The sequence below is a fragment of the Diadema antillarum genome, unplaced genomic scaffold (assembly GCF_040938485.1).
Source record: "Diadema antillarum isolate AM-2024a unplaced genomic scaffold, OU_Dant_1.0 seq00001268_RagTag, whole genome shotgun sequence".
NCBI lineage: Eukaryota > Metazoa > Echinodermata > Echinoidea > Diadematoida > Diadematidae > Diadema > Diadema antillarum.
In genome coordinates this window covers 326,299-342,917 of record NW_027272050.1, presented here as the reverse complement: position 1 = coordinate 342,917, position 16,619 = coordinate 326,299, and the positions used below count along the sequence as shown (strand labels likewise).

General features: G+C 39.6%; 1 protein-coding gene across 1 annotated transcript in view; it reads left to right on the top strand.

The window, feature by feature from the left end:
• LOC139745458 (carbonic anhydrase-related protein 10-like) overlaps nucleotides 1-16,619 on the top strand; it is a 92,671-nt gene that overhangs the window by 49,123 nt on the left and 26,929 nt on the right. The window contains exon 2 of the mRNA XM_071655848.1: nucleotides 9,621-9,671. Within this exon, the coding sequence (XP_071511949.1) occupies nucleotides 9,621-9,671 (51 nt within the window). The remainder of the gene's footprint in view (nucleotides 1-9,620; nucleotides 9,672-16,619) is intronic.

Below are 16,619 nucleotides of genomic sequence, written 5' to 3'. Positions count from 1 at the left end.
AATTCATTGGCAGGAATTCGATCAACAGAAACTGTGATTATTATTGTTGCTCCACCTGAAGGACTTTACCTGTGACCGAGCGCCCTTTTTTGGACGCCCCGTCAAATTACGTCAAGCGGAAGGTGAAAAAGTCAAGCAGAAAATCACCTTTACAAAACACCTGTTTTCATTTCTTCCGACTTTAAGCAGGCCTTATACATTTGATATGCCATGAATATACATGAGGAACCCTCGGAAACGTAATAAACAGAGCCTGGTAGAAAGAAACACAATGAAAAGATAGAATGATCTTGGCCGGGTTCTCGTGACAGATTTCTGTCAGTTTTTTGTTTACGGTCTATAATCGTGGAGTATATTTTTGGCGCGACGGTAATAGAGTTTGGCACGTTGCTCATTCGACCCGTGTGAGGCTTTTGTAGCTTAAATAGGGTCTACCCAAATCATGACACTCTCAGCCATCATGTGAAAATTTTGAGAGCGAAGTCATCTTTAATCGCACATAGGATGTAAATATAATTAAGCTATTTATGATTTGATCTTTCGATACAACAGACATACTGAAAGCCTTTCGAAACGAGATGAAAAACAAGGCAAAAACTGTTGTGTGTTTTTTTTTTTTTGGGGGGGACAATCAGATCTTAACTCAGTCGGTTTTTTTGTTTTGCTTTTTTTTATAAAGATATTAAAGTGTAGCAAGTTTTGAAAAAAATACACTTTTTTCATGATAGAGCACCGCGTCTATTGCAGATTGTACTTTCGGCAAAGCCACATGTATGGATATCATTAGCGTTTGGCGTCAGTTCAATTACCGTTAACACTGATAATACCATTCCTCCAAAATGTTGTAATTCCGCATCAATGAATATTTTTACACAAACGGGGATATCATCATGTTCCTCTTCCCTCCCCCGCCATCTCGTTTCTTTCTCTCCCTCTCTCTGTATCTATCTATCTATCTATCTATCTATCTATCTATCTATCTTTTTCTTTGTTTCTGTTTGTTTGTAACTTCCTGTCGCATGATAATAGGTTTCTCCCTCTCTAACTTTCACTCTGTGGGTCCAACAATCTAAGTCCATAAAAATGACAAATGCATCCACTTTTCTCAGCAAGCTTCGTTCAAATCGGCTGCTTTAACAAGGATATCATTTACACAGCCGCCTTCGTCTTTATGGAGAATTTCCTTCAATTTCGGAGACCTTTTGGTTGGAAATTAGCTAAATAAGGAAACGATTTCAAAATCAGACCATTCATCCCCTTCCATTCAATAAAGGAAGACTGGTTGGCTTCGAATTTTTTATAACCTTATTCGGTCTTTTACGGTCTTTCGGTCTCCTTTTTCTTCGTTTCCGCTAGTACGTTAATTGAAATATGTATGTGTATGTATGCCGTATTAATATGATGTACCATGCCCCTATATATCTGATTATGAGAGTGTTTGGCTATTAGTGTTTAATGACGAATCTGCTCAACAAACAAACCGATGGCTTATACAAGCGATGAAAATGTTATTTTGCTATATCTGTGACGCGAACATTCACACAAATTACAAACACGGAATGCCCAAAGAGAACTGCGATTGCAAACGTTATCGGCGACATGTCATGTCTAGAGTTATTCATCCTGTGCATTGCCGATGCGTGCATCTCTGTAATCACTATTAATTGATTGATCAGGCACGATATTGCACTTAGACGCATTTAATTATGTTTCGTACAATCACCCCATATGGTGGCGCAGTTATATCATGAAGCGCTTCATTTGAGTGTATCAGTCACTCTTAGTGGTGCTCTTTCCTTCTCCACTGCACGCGAGCAGCGATAAAGATTGCTTGATCTTCTTTTTGCCAGTATGGTCTGCTACTAAACTCTATCGGGCGGGATTCGTGGGTATTCAAAGAAAAAAAAAATGTTCGGTTCCTCACATCAGGCCGGCCGCATGCAGACATCGCTCGTGTCTCGTTTGTCATCCCGCTTCCTCCTTCGTCTGTTTACATGTGTACGAGATGCCATCAAATTTAATCATCGCGGTATTTACCAGTCTCCAACACGCTGGTCAGAACCAAGTCACGTCTCATCCAGCCAATTGCCTTCATCGTGTTTGCCCATTTCATTAAATGAAGCAACAGTTTAGAGAGACTCCCTTCGCGGTAGATTCATAATCTGTCAGCCGCCTATCAAAAGACGACAAGTACTGATCACGACCTTTGTCAGTATTAAAAGAGATTCAGAAAGAAAGAATTAATAGAAAGAGAGAAAGATAGAGAGAGAAAGAGAGAAGATAAATAAAGATAGGGAGAGGGAGAGGGGGAGGGTGAATGAATACACCGGATACAAGACAGTGTGCTCGGGGTCATCCCACGAGTCATACAGCCCACGAGTGATACATCCCACGAGCTCGACACTAAGTTAAAAGGTCCATGAGAGCAACTGTAGCTCGTGGGCCTATTTCATTGATGTCGAGCTTATAAAAATGAGCCCTGTTCACTAAGTGCCTATACCTCGCGGACTGTATGACTCGTTGGTTATTATTTGTCTCGTGGGTCGCGTGACTCGTGGGCTGTATAACTCGTGGGTTGTACGACTTGTGGGTGTTGAGTTCAGGACGTTCATCCGTGTGCCCTGGTAATGTTGAGAGCACACTAGCAAAACTATAACCGATTAAAGATATTTCTTTACTTGGGTAATTGGATTCTCTATAACGAGCCGACAAAGTTGGGATTGATTTATCCTGTTTCTTCTTCGTTGCGTGGCTGTCATAGTGCATCATCCGTCATTATGTGATATATCGGTGCTACTTTTGTTGCTGCTATGCATTGCACTTTCCTTCTATGATCCGCGACAATAAATTCCTCCAATTTGTCCCTGGCGTATGTTACAAAGTACAAAATTCTATAATTAACGATAAATCAAATCAGATAATGTGATAGCTTCCTAATACCGGAAATTCTCTACCGTCTTAACCTTCTCTCAGTTTCTCACATGATTTTCACAACATTATTGAGTACATATCCTGTATTGCTAGATTTATAGCAAAGTGTAACCTTTTGTAGCGAGGGGCAAACGAGGAATTCTGGCGTCTCATTCATGATCAATTAATTAAAAAGTTCTTGAGGACGTCATCTTAAACTGACAGCATTCCCTCACCAACCGGTGGAGGCGCACTTTCTTTATTCACTCTTTTATCGCCAGCAGAAGACTTCACAAGCTTCCGACGCTCCTGTTGGAGCCATTAACGGCGGTATAAAAAACAGTGGCAGCTAGCTACTGGGTCGTACTTTCTCGCCATTATTCACGAAAGTGACGTGTAACAATTAACTCCTCATTAGACATCCTCATAAATTCTTCTTTGTGCTTTCATGAGCAAACCAGGGGCATATGTAGTCCGTGAACCTTCATGTTGTTCTCATCACGCACAATATGCTTCTGTGATTAAGCGCTGAAAAGTGCATCAACATCGCCCTTATTTTTCTAAATAAGTTTATGGCGTACTTTTAATTAGTCGTAGATTGACTGTTTGCGTAGTTGTTGATAAACTAGTTGATGAACAATGGCTCTTTAATCTGTGAAACAAAAGGACGGAAAGTAAATATAATCGGCGGACTGCAGTTTAATGCCCTCAAAAAAAAACCCTGAATAGATTATGAAACGCAATACAGCCGTACAAAATCATCGCCAAGCAGTTGGCTCGAGTGTTCGTCAAACGGAGACAGCGAAACATGTTAAACACTCGTGTGTTCTGTCGGCTACTTGCTGCGTTGTCCGAGTGGACTCTAGTTGTTTTGATACTCTCTGACCATGTGCGTGGTTGTTCGAGTGGCTCGGGTATGGTCGCCTGCCGTCCGACAGGTTCAACACTTCATTCAATGTCAGGGCCAATGGCATCTCCTTTCCTAGGTAAGATACACTAAATGGTGTCTTGTCTGACTAATAATCAGTGAAAAAAAAGTAATGAAAACGTGCAGAAAATACTTTTTTGTTTCCTCCTGAAAGAAAAAACAAGAAAGTTGCCAGCTCTTTGAGTTATGTCGGCATTTTTTTAGACATAAATAAGGACCTTTTCTCGATTTTTTTTCTTTTCCTGTCCCTCAGCCTGTCTATTGTAAAACGTCTTTTCTCAGCAATCCCAAGATATGTCCATCTTTCTACCCCCCCCCCCCTTTGTCTTTCTCCCCGCTGAAATTGTGTTTCTAGGAAAACGTTGATGCGGGGGGGGGTGTCTTATACACATTCGCATTCACACCTACGCAGAGAGAGAGAGAGAGAGAGAGAGAGAGAGAGAACATTAATGTAGACACAGATACACCCTAATCCTACACACAGAAGCATATAACAGGACACATAGAAAGACATAACAGCTGCATATCCTACAGATGTCGCACGAAAGATTTCAACATGTTGAAATACATGGTAAATATTGCGGGTTCAAGATAGATCGATGCCTTCTTTATGAAGAGCATTTTGGGTCTTTCATGAATACATGTATTGATTTCCTCCTACATGTCCTATCTCTTTCGAGTAGAAAAACATTTCGTGCTATATGTATGCGTTTAGAATACCGAATTTTGTTCAAAGACCCTATCATCTTTAAGATTCAAATGCGAAGTGGTGGTCCCATACATTCATGTTAAGTCATGATTATGTTCACCTTTGATGCGGTTTTAATCCTCAGAGCTTGGTCATGTCTTGTGTATTTCAGTCAGTATGAGGGGTTCATGTGACTTTTGAAACTGTCAAATTATTGAATGACCGAAGATGATGGGTACATGAAATATGATTGAGCTTTGAAAAAGACGTATTCGCCATAGAAATGAAAGTATAATTTATTGTATCATCAAGAATCAACTAATCAGAAGTGATTACATAAGAAAGCAGTCATTTAGGAAAAAAGAAAAAAAAACACGCTGATTGGGCCTAGAACATCATGAGTGTGTCCTAAATTTTTTATACCGGATCTGGTAGGAAACTTGTAAAAACAAAACAAAGTTCTTATTTGACGGAAGGACCAACAACAGCCACTGACCCCAAATAGCACTTGGTTTTAGAAATAGAAGTTACGCTGAAGAATTATCGATTCTTGGAAAGCAGTCATGCGTTTAGAGAGAGACGAATAATATGCTCAGGCAAATAAAAATCTCAGAAGAACTGGAAATTTTGAGTGACGATCACGCTTTTGAGCAGTGTACACAAGGGAATGTTGCGCTGGACTCGCTTATCATACTCAATTGAGTTAGTAATTCATCCCAAGAAAATCGATGGCAAGAAAGTTCAAGTTAGGAGGGATCGATAAAAACACAAATTCCATTCGTGTGGAGAGAGACAGAGGGAGAGAGAGAGAGGAATGCACGTAATGATATCGAGTGGTCACGTTTGGCCTGTCGATTTCGTTTTAGCAACACTTGGCAGACGTCTTCAAGCGTCTCCGAGGTTCTATCCCGTTGTGATTTCTCCGCGAACATCAATAGCGATGAGTATGCGTTGAGAATGATTAAACAACTTGCTTTATTGCACCGAAACATTTCACATGCCATAGATTGTCTATTCCTATATGGCTGCATTCCTGTATTTGCTCCAATCTCTCTCCGTCTCTCCCTCTCTGCGAGAGATCAATAACAAAACTTTCTTCTTTTCCTGCGGCAGGACGGTCGCTTCATATCGAGTAATAACCGATATTGCTACTTGAATTATGACTATCGCCTCTGGTGAAGCGATATCCCTTTATATTTGGTAGAATGTATTGGGCATTCTCCGAACTGAATAGACAAACTGTCCTTGCGATCACCACCGATTCCGAATGAATCGTCTGCATAGCTTTAGATACAGCAACAAGAGACTAACCAAACGTTGTCGATTCGTTTGGCTTGGGCACGGCCGTCAATGTACTCATACTGTCATAACCTTACCAGAAAATCCGTGCGATTTCCGGCTAGTATGATATGCTGATCTCTTTCTCGACGGCGAGGCTAAATCTCGCCCATAAGGGATCGTCTCGAAGGACATTAGTGGAGTATTTGAATCAGATCTACTCGATGTGTCTTTCAATCAAAGGTCACACTTGAGCTGATACATTTGCCTTGACCTCGGCTTTGATTCTAAAGTGAGTTAATGAACCTCATTTGGAATCGTCCCACTATGGCAAAGGTATGCTTTTCTTCTTATTTTTTTCTTCATGAGTGCTTGCAATGTCGACTGAAACCCCATTAGTTCATTTAGCCTGTTCGTTCTATCAGAAATGTCCCTGTGCATTGATTACACTGAAAACATATTCCCATTAGGGGAGGTTACAAGGGCGCCATCAATTTCCTGTTGGCTTTAATATAAAAATAGTAAAGTCACGCAAACAGAATAGTGGAGATCTCTTTAAAATACGACCTAAAAATAAGTAAGACCTGGAAATTCAAGGTTTCGCGTATTGTCAGGAAACGATGGTTTGAGTAGCAATCGCATTTGATATGGAAATTGGAGGAGTTGATGATAATTATCACCTGTACGCACAACATTATTAAAGCATACATATGTATATATATATATATATATATATATACAAACATTTATATATATAAATAAATATATGTGTGTGTGTGTGTGTGTGTGTGTGTGTGATACATAAATGAGTTTCATCTTTGACATCAAATCATGTAGTCTCGTTATAACTTATCAACAACGATGAATGTGAAGAAAGGGGTTAAAGGGTTAAAGTTAATTATATGAATACTATTATATACTATAAAATATCATTATACGAACAAATGGTTTTCCTGTCACTTCTGCGTACAAACCATTGAGAGAGGCGTGAGATGTGATAATTATAACAATGATGATAATACTACCAGTCAAGAAGCAATGATAAAAACAACAATGATGATGATGATAACTGTATGGGATTCGTATATATACGTATATAATACATCGCACATTTAACGCAGATACAATTATTCAACATTGCCCCTTGTTATTTGTGTGATATTCACTATAAAGTGAAAAATGTAAAACTTAGATGAAAATTTCAGGTATACATCGACTATTCCGTTCGTCTGTCTTTAACTACAAAAATCAAAATAACGCATGGTGTGCAGCTAGCCTTTAAATTCTCAAAATCATTTCAGAATTCGAAAATTACTCCATTAAAGGGTACTCACATATCTGTATGTCCGCATTTGCATGATAAGTTCCTCAGCAAAACAAAGATTGCTTTCATATAAGGGCCACCATATCATCTCGCTAATCATTTTTTTTTGGTCAATGATAGTAGATGTATTCTACTACATCTTGTAGAGAAGCTATAGGTTAAAATGTAGTTACTGTTGTTTTTAACGTACAAATTTCCAAGGACAAATTAAGCAGCCTTTGTTCTAGCATGTCTATTGCTTGCATAGGGTTAGAAAATGTTTTTGTGTATTTTTTTTCGTAATTCTGAATTCATTAATACCATAAAGAAATAAATGATTGTAAAATGACCGCCAAATTTCTTGCTGTTTTCACTTAATTCTCCAGAATTAATATCTCTATATGGATGTTTCAGGGCACAACTTAACGCCTTTAATATCACGTGGCTGAGATAGGTCGTCTGCGCGGCGGTGAGCGTCACTGGTCATGCACTTTTTGCTTTTGTGTTTGATTTTTGTGTTTGAGCCACTGGGGAGCGAATATATTATTATGAAAATGTCTTTCGTCATCAATTTCGCGAAATAACAATACCTCATATAGGCTGCCCAATGAGAATAGATAAGACTGCTCCGATGAAAGGAAAGAACGCTTATTCAACAAAATCAGTATTACCTGTCCCGTTGATTATGAATAACCAATGCTCATCCTCCCTTTCCGAATAATCTAATTACACACCTCTTGGTTATATATGATTTCATATTTCTTTTTTTTTCCGCCCTCCCTCTCATATTATCAGAGCAATGCACTTTGTGCTGGAGAACCCATGGTAACATTTAACATTATGTCCCCGCCGGTGTTTATCTTTCGCATAATTGGCAGTCCGGTGTGTTGCTTATTATTCTGTTGTGTTTTTCTTTTCTCCACGTTATTTAGTTTCCGGGCTTCTTCCCGTCGCGAGAAAATTGATAGAGATCCGCGGCAGGTGTTCCCTGCCGCTCCCGTCTCCTCTTGCTTGATGAGAGTCAACCCCAGACTGATGCGTGCAGACGCCTGGGAGTTTCGTGGTCCAGTTGGACTAGAGTCGAGCTACTCTCGCTTTGTACTTGGCCGATTTTCAAGTACCGCTGGTCTTCCAGCGGACTAAACTTTATGCTTGAGATTAAAGAAGATGACATACCAGAGCACTGGAGGATGCTCACGGCGTCAGCTGGAATCCACATTGCCGCTCTTTTTTTTTTCAGTGGGGTCTGACGTACGATTTGATCGTTACCAACACCCAAGCGTTTTTATTGTTGATTTCGATATTGCTTATGACGGGTAAAAGCATCATGATTCGGATCATCGCGAGTGATATCGGCCGTGACATCGAGGCAGAAATTATCGAATGCCGATAATTGCTCTCGCTATAATTAAAGCGAGATCTTTCGCGCCTTTTGTAGATGCAGCATCATTTCGTGTTGAACGCCTATACACGCGATCCGCCATACAAGCCCAGTTCTATTTATCCCCATAAATAGGAAATTTCAGAAAAGTGGGACCTTTGTGTATTGTTTGACTGTTTTCACAATAAATTTGTGTACGTTTTTGACAATACTTAACCATCATTTTTTTTCTCATGATCCTATAATATAAACTAGTTCAAAAAATATGGAAACATGTTTGCAGATTTTTGGAAAATCAAGAATCATAATCAATATAACATAATTATTATATTGATATAGTACATATAATTATGCAAACATGATATGAATAATTGTAGTCTTAGTAGATATGGTAGATAGGATGGTGTGTACACAAATAGATAAGGACAATGATAATATAAGTAGAAAAACTAAATAACAAGACTTACGACTGGAAAGGAGACTAATCGTCATCATCTAGAAACATCTGTGCGATCTTCCCTTGCGGAATGTCTGGCATTAGCAATCCCGCCCATGGTATGGCTTGAGGTGCAGTATCATCACAAACATATTTTCATGTTTATCGACCATTTTTGTTGTGGTGATGAGTGAGACGGATTGAAGGAAATAGTCTGTCATTCACACTCACACTCATACACACACACACACACATCAAACAACACATGTCAAACAACACATGTCATGCAGGCAGGGAACGGAAGTCCAAGTGATTATCAAGTGATTTTTTTTTACTCTGTGTTGATGAAGAAAAACTGACGCTAAATGATGCTTCGTATCTATTAAAAAAAAACAACAACCAAGTTTAGATTGAGATTGTATTATCATACGCAGCAGGATGGCTCAAAAGATCATGGATAAGTCATAATTTTCACTTACATTGGTCAAGCGTGTGTGTGCTTGCCTTTTCAAAGCCCTCATCCCCTCTCTCCGTCTTTAGACATTATACATAAGTGATAAAGGTATATATATATATATATATATATATATATATATATATATATATTTCAAGCAGCTACTACTACTTTTCCACTAATTTTTATCTTTATGGTCACTTGATTAATATCTTTTCTTGTTCCTTTTTTCTTCGCTTCAGCCGACGATGCAGATTCATGGAAGGATGTGTGGTCATACGACGGCTTACAAGGTGAGATTACTATTTAATGACAACTTTTCACACACACTCACACACACACACACACACACACACACACACACACACACACACACACACACAAACCCACGCACACAAATATAAAGAATATTCTGTATTACAACCACAAAATATGTTTTACAGTGATTTTGTCATGCATGTAGTATAAACTGCACTTGCACTGCTCCTTTGTCATAAATTGGTCATGTTTTGTGTAAACTTGTCACACCCATGTGATTCACAATAATGTAGCTTGAATTGATTTGAGAAGCAGAACATATACGAACGAACGAACGAACGAATATTCACCTGATACCATGTATCACTAACTCTCACACATTATAATGCAGCGAATATGATTATGTTTGTGTATATTGCTTAATAGTATTCATACTATTATGTATAAACGTATCACCATCATGATAATGAATTTATCAAAAATTCATTACGTACTGATTTGCCTTTAATATTTTCATATGACAAATTGACAGAGAAAAAAAAAGACTGACAAGGGCTCTCCCTCTCTTCAGTGCTCTTTTAATAATGAGAATTTGTGTGTGCATTTAGTTTTTATGTGTGTGCATTTGTGTGTGTGCCTGTGTGTACTTCTTCCCGTTAATATTGTTTGATGTGATGCAAACAACAAAACCCTAATATCTTCTGGCGGGCTTAATAGACCCAGTGTAAAAGAGTGCGTTCAATTATCTAAGCAGTTACAGTTTTAAGCTGGGTTTGGATTATTAGCTCTTATCGTTTAATCGTTTGCGTGTGTGTGTGTGTGTGTGTGTGTGTGAAACGTTTTTCAGTGACGTCATTATGATTTCACGTACATAGTGACTTTTGTCCTGATTAACTGATCGAAAGGAAAAGACAGCTGCAGACAAACAACAACAAAATAAGTCGTTAATTTTGCTCTTCCATCTCTTTTGTAATCAAGAGAAACTATGTGCCAAGAATTGCATTAGTGCCCCTTTCTCCAGTGCCAGCACCCCTTCCTCACCACACACACACACACACACACACACTCACATACTAACACACAAACAAATGCGTTCATCACACGTTAGGTGCTGCATCTAATGGCCTTACTCCCATGAACATTGTACAGAATGTCAAGTGCGACTTAGGCGCCATCAGATTCGATTTGAACAACAAATAATTAGCTGAGTTTTGCAGCTGGAAAACGCGTTCCGCCATTATCATAACGTTTTCATTCCGCGGCACGCACCCATTCCAATGGAGTTGATTTACTTCGCACAACTCCCCCGCTCAGCGGAGCCCCTCGACTTTAATGTGTAGAAAACTCGCTCGCATATAGCGTGATAAGAGAGGCGGTAGATTGATGTTGATCGCTTGTGAAATAAGGGGTGCGTGGATATACAGTAAACTGTCCGATACACAGTCACCTAATGAATCACCATGTGTATGTACTTACATCTCTCTTTCTCTCTTGCTCTAACTGCATATCACACAGTCTTCATCCATGCAATCTATCAACGTTATATTGTCGTCACTTCGTACTGGCCAAAAATATTTGAACGTCTGCGTTTATCACTGCAGCAGCACGCACTATCTCGTCTTTGACGCCTCGTAACACATCAGCTAGCGGAGCTATTTTATCATTTAAACAGTGTTTAAAGGATTAAACTGCTGCATAGAATACTCAAAAAGGTATAAGTAGGTAATGCTAAACTGTCTGGGTAGTACAGAGGTGGTCTTGACAAGATAAACGTTTCAAAATGGGCTCAAGACTATACACCGGAGAGGATCTTTATTAGAAAAATAGTGGATGCAACATGTATTTTGCCCCAAATCTTCTGCCCGCAACTCCAGTCTGTCTTGGGGCTTACCAGAATCTTGCCCATTATCACTTTCAAGTTTAGACCTTCTTCACAAATTTTCTTCCGCATTTCTGCTATGACACTGGCAAAACAAAATTCCATTAAAATACTTACAAGGACAAATATTTAAACCTTTCGGATGGGGGGGAAGATGAGTGAACTCATTTTCATTCCTCAGAGTTAACTTGAGCTACGAGCTAGCATTTTTCCCCCGAGAAAAGTTACTTTTCTGAGGAGTCAAGATAGTGTTTGTAGCTTTGAAAATAAAATAAGTATATCTTAAAATCGTATAGCAACTTCGCTGGTGATCTAAATTGACATTTACGCGATAACAAACGTCTATGGAGAAATCAAACCCGCCTTCCGGACGTGGCGGAAGGCGCTTGTCACGTTTTCAATGTACATCAGATAAGATTGAATGCCAATTTTCATTTTTTCACAGCCTCTCGAATGGAATCTATCTCCAAGATGTGCCGGCCGAACCGAACCTCTCACCGGCACGCATGCAAGATTAATGTCCAAATTCCCCTCCCACCTTCCATCGCGGAGATCGGGGACAGAATGGCGGCCTAGCGTATGCAGACAAGAGTATAGCTTCGTGTCAATGTAAGCGGTCGTACCACACCCCGCAGATAAGAAAATACAGCCCCTGGCGAGAAATCTGCACCGCAGACACCGTGCCATTTCCCTACCGTTACCTCTTTTCCCTCAACGTAATTTTTTGGCGTTAACGCAATTTGCGCCTGCCGGAAAAGTGGTGCTTGCTTTGGCGCCTGTGGAAGAAAAATCCCGCCAAACGTTGCACATAACACGCCCTCGGCGTTCCCCTTGGGCAAACCGCATTCATTTGATAGTTTTGCATGTGTTCTTGCCAAATTAAGAAGCGGGGCCTCAGGAATAGACGCACTCTGAAAAGACGAAGGAATTGTGCAAAGTGCTGGTAGTTAGAGGTCACTTTTAGGAGCTTAGTTTTGACTTATGACATATACCCCACGAATTGTAATCATACACATACTGTACTCTCTCGTAAAATTGTTGTTTCTCTCTAGTCACTAGTGAAGATGATACTATCAAAACGAACAATCTTTCAAAACGACGTTATTCCACAACTTACAGCATGTTGGGTGACCGACTCCGGATGAACTGCTTTCACTGACTACAGCATGAATTATTCAGACATTTCACTACAGTATACCCTGTGTTACACATTAAAGTATGCATTTGTGCGTAGCAACACGATGACCTAAATTGACTGTAGACTCAAACACCTTCCTAGCATATAGATGTGTGAAATTTCGCAGTTTATGGTGCCCTTTAACAATAAGTAAGGGAAATGGAGGAATGACCTTACTGATATGAAGTGATGGACGATTCTGTTTCGAATGTACCACACTGAAGTATCAAGGCTACTTCGACAATTGAATAACATTATGGTGGCTCACTTAAGAAAAAATCGTCACACCTTTCTTTTCACTAAGCTTGAAAAATGACATTCAAAATGGATGAAGAAATATTCAAGTCTATATAAAGCCTCTAAAAAAAGATCATGAATTGTCATCATCAAGATATCTTTTAGCACATACTACCATGCCATGCTAGTCAACCTCTAAAAAAAATGTTTATTCTAATGCTGCTCTTTTGACTGCTGTCTTGATTTAGAACTTTTTTATGATCTTTTTCAACAGGAATTTTAGCATTGAGATGTGAGCATTAACGATGCGTCATAACGAATTATAGAAAAAAATCCGTCGGCGCCAGCTGATGAAATGGAAAGAAAAGCCACTTCAAACCAATATTCGGAAATAAAAATATTGCGTTTCCCGTATCTATTAAGAGCCCGATCAAATCACACCCACCGCATCCCCTAATAATGTAGGCCGGTGCCTCTTTTAAATCTTGACGGGATTAAAACATGGATTGGAGAGTGTGGGAGTGAGTAAGTGTGTGTGTGTGTGTGTGTGTGTGTGTGTGTGTGTGTGTGTGTGTTTGTGTGTGGTGTGTGTTTGTATATATTGCCCTGTGGTGGCCAACGGTCAGAAGTAACCTAAATATGAGAAAGAGTGCTTTCACCCCCTTGCCCGACGTTCAGACCAAGCGAGATCCCAGCTGTACCCTGGGGCATGTTTAACAATCACGCGTACCCCAGCACGCCTTTCTCGCCATTGATACTATTTATACTCCATATTCATACTGCTACTAGATACTTACAAAGCGTATGTTGCCCCCACTACTCACTGTTGAAGTGGTGCCAATTGGTTGTTGTTATCTTTAATGCTGTCTTTATTTCCCCTGTGTTTAGTGTCTTTCATATTCTTTTGTTTTGTTTTTGTTTATTCTTCCTTCATGAAGAAAGTAGCGTTTATTCACCGCGCAGATGCATAACACTTTACGATCTACAGTAGATCGTTACTTCGCCCCCATAGGACGTTCTCGTAGATTTTGCTAACTGCGCAGTATAGTAAAGCAAGAAAACGTGCCAATAGTAATTACAGGACGGGAAAGAGGGACTAAGTGGGTTGATCTGTGGAGTCATTAGCCTTTCTGTCACTACTTTCACTCTCTCAATGGTCACTTTCGCAAACATGTCAGATTACCCCATGTACTTTTTGATGGAGTGGGGAATTACAGGTTAGCTATGACTCGTATTCGCACTCTATAAGTTACAAAGGGCATATAAAACAAGTTACCATGTTCTCTGTGGCAGTTTATAGATGTGACGTGGCTTCTCTATTGACATCCAGAGTTGAAGCTTTACTATATTTAAGCTTTATTAACTCATTGAATACACATCGAATACGCGCATGCGCATAGATTCGATCATTACTAGGAGATTAACAAACCACAAATGGCAAAATCTTGATATCGCGGCTTTTAGCTCTGAGTCATGAAAACAGAGATGGCACATTGCCATGGCAAATCTGCCAAGATTGTCTTTTATTCAGCGGAAAGACTACTGCAATTTCCTTTGAAAAAAAAAGGTGCAAGTGTAGGTGACTAATGCATATGACTGTGATATCTATGTGTGATTTACATTTGTGTACTTTCTGTGAGTGACGTTTTTGTACTGATACCTATATATTACCACCTTTCGAAGTCTCTCTGTGTCTATCTCCTATTTACTCCCCCCCCCCCTCTCTCTCTCTCTCTCTTTGTTTCTCTGTATACTCTTGAGGGGACCTAGTTTAGACAAGCTTTTAGCTTTCCAGTATGTTCCTCCCGCAAAAAAAAAAAAGATTAATAAATAAAATTGTAAGTTCCAACGATTTGCAAGACATTCTATCTCTCTTTTCTTCCTCCTCCGCATGGCTATATTGAACGTCATGTACCAATGAAACGAGTATTCGACTCCTTTTACTGTTAGTACTCTAATTACCCATAAGTTGTATATTATGCAAATTTAAATATTATGTTCAGTTTATCTCATGTAATAATGTGAAAAGTAAATATAAATGTGGAACGGGAGTTCGAAGTGTAACAATAGGGTATAGTGACATACAAGTAAGAAAATGCAATTTAAAAGTAAAATGCTCCCAGATTCTGCAATGGCCATACATTAATTTTAGTGCGAATAAAAAATAAGAAAAACTATGGTGATAAGTAGATGAATGGGGTCTAAAGAAATAACTAGGTATAGGGACGCAAGAACTGAATATAATAAATACGTTCTTAAATGCTCTTTTGGCTCATGTCTTAAAGGAACTCAATGAGGAAATTATGCACAGATGATGCAACGTATAAACTGCATTCAATGACTGGTAGTAAAATTGTACCAACCACTATCAATTATAACGTAAATGTTTGCGCCCTAATTACATCGTTTTACTGAGATGAGCACTGGTCTTTCTAGGGAAACCAAGAATACCAACTAATGTAGCCAGCTGTTCCATGCAGCTATGCTGCCCGTGATTTGCTCTGCTTAAGTCTTGAACATCAGCTGGGAATGTCCATCTCATACCAGAATCGCGATAACACACATGTCTCCGGAAACCATCCTTCCTGGATTAGCGTCCTTATGACTTTCACTACCTTGCTCGCTTCCTCCCCCTCCCCCTCCCTTCCTCCCCCTCTCTCTTTCTGTCTCTTTCCCTCATTTGCGTCCCGTCTGTTAAGTCTCTACTTATCACACCTTCACACAGGCGGAAATATAGTGACTTAGTTTTAGCGTTGGTGCGGGTTGGTATAGCTGTCATTTTATGGGGCAGACGGGGTTCTCATTCCAGCCGTTGCCATGTTCACATGAGGCCTATCCCAAGAAGGGAACTGACAACACTTCGTAAACTGAATGCTAATAGTATTTTGAGTACAATAGTACAACGGGAAATTCAGATACAATACATTTCCATCATTATTATTGTGGATAACCTAATAATACGACCATTAGTTAGGGGCTAACATTGAATACATGACATACAAAAACAAATAAAACATGTAGAACATCACAGTCGTTGAATGTTTATCGTGTTTTTGTTTTTGTTCTTTTGAAAAAAATATTGTTGCGGTATTATAGCAGCCATAAAGGCATTGAATGCTAAATACTGACACGAGAAAATCGTCTATCGGCCACTGCAGCAATTTGACCAAAGCGCGCGCACGTCTTAAACACACATACCGTTCCCTCTTATTTTCACGTATACCAATACACACAGAAGGCATTGACGCTCTATACTCTTGAGAACACTGAACTTTCCGTCTCAAATGCAATTTCATGCCAATCTGATCTTTAAGCGGCAAAAAAGGAGTGACATAGATCCCTCGACGAAGTTTCCGAACCATCCAGTATATACACGCGTCACTACCCCACTGTCGGGATACGCACTCGCATCGTTAGAAGCTAACTAGTATATCATGCCTCGTTCCCCGCGCACACACATCGGTCGTAGCCAATATTTCACCACCGCCGTTACTCGCTGAGTTGCATGATTGGCATGACAATCAAAAATATTTTGAAAGTAAACATCGGGCTAGCCGAGACTCTTCATAATTGAATCTATGTACGTTGAGAACGTGCCAGCATTTTCCCGCCAAATAGTACCAGCCAAGCGAAGCGGAGTCCGAAGAAGAACAGTAAATGTCGTAACCTTTTTCTCGTGGAAACTCCTGT